The 813-nt window shown below is 40.7% G+C and overlaps 1 protein-coding gene across 1 annotated transcript; it reads right to left on the reverse strand.

Annotated features, from left to right (window-relative positions):
* Nucleotides 1–11: 11 nt before the first annotated feature.
* BDCG_16288 (uncharacterized protein) lies at nucleotides 12–452 on the reverse strand (the record flags this gene model as incomplete). The annotated part of the gene is made up of 1 exon (XM_045425538.1): nucleotides 12–452. The coding sequence occupies exon 1, from the start codon at nucleotides 447–449 to the stop codon at nucleotides 12–14; it is 438 nt and encodes a 145-aa protein (XP_045279461.1). The 5' UTR covers nucleotides 450–452.
* Between the last annotated feature and the right edge of the window lie 361 nt (nucleotides 453–813).

The raw sequence follows: 813 nt of genomic DNA on the forward strand, positions 1-813 counted from the left end.
TCTCTCTATCTCTACTCACTGTTATCACTCTTTGTCAGATCCAACCGCTCCACCACGAACTCGCTCGATTTTTCGAATAAGAACCCGCCGATAGATCCATCGAAAAGCCCTCGATCATACGAGCATTTTGACCCCATCGCCGACCGCATACCCCGTGTGGTGGTGGAGTTATCCAGCCAAACGTGAACCAGACGTCGTTCGGAACTCCTGCGTGGGATTATCCCCCATTCTCCCCTACCACACCACAACCCCGGGCCAAATTGCCATACAAATTGTAAGGTGAAGAGACCTAGCCGTATGCACCAATCTTCTTGATTTTGGAAGATCCCCGATCTGTAGTTGTGGAGATATCTGAGGAGCGACCTCCGTGAAAACCCTGTCCATCTTTGATGTTTCAAAACACCAACACCAAGTCCCACCCTTGTACCGCCCTTCCCAATCTGGCCCATCCCCAGCAGAAAAATACAAAAAGATACCTTGGTGATAATATCAAGCACATAATCAATGAACAATGAGTCAACAGCACATCAACAACTATAAAATCAGTATACTTCAAGATCTGACTGAGCCTTTGATCCCTGCACAGTAAGATATATTAAATCTAGTTTTAATATCTCAATATTCAATAGATTCTGTAAGAGATTGAGAACAGCAACACTAGATTTCTATTAAATTTGAGAATTAACTCTATATTGATATAATCATTGACAAAGTCTTCTATTTTGAGATATAAATTACCAGTTCCTCTACATTCTGCTGACAATATTTATATTATTATATAGAAATAGACTTATATTCTCTATAATATCAAGA

Source organism: Blastomyces dermatitidis, assembly GCF_000003525.1.
Source record: "Blastomyces dermatitidis ER-3 genomic scaffold supercont1.1, whole genome shotgun sequence".
NCBI classification, from domain to species: Eukaryota; Fungi; Ascomycota; class Eurotiomycetes; order Onygenales; family Ajellomycetaceae; genus Blastomyces; species Blastomyces dermatitidis.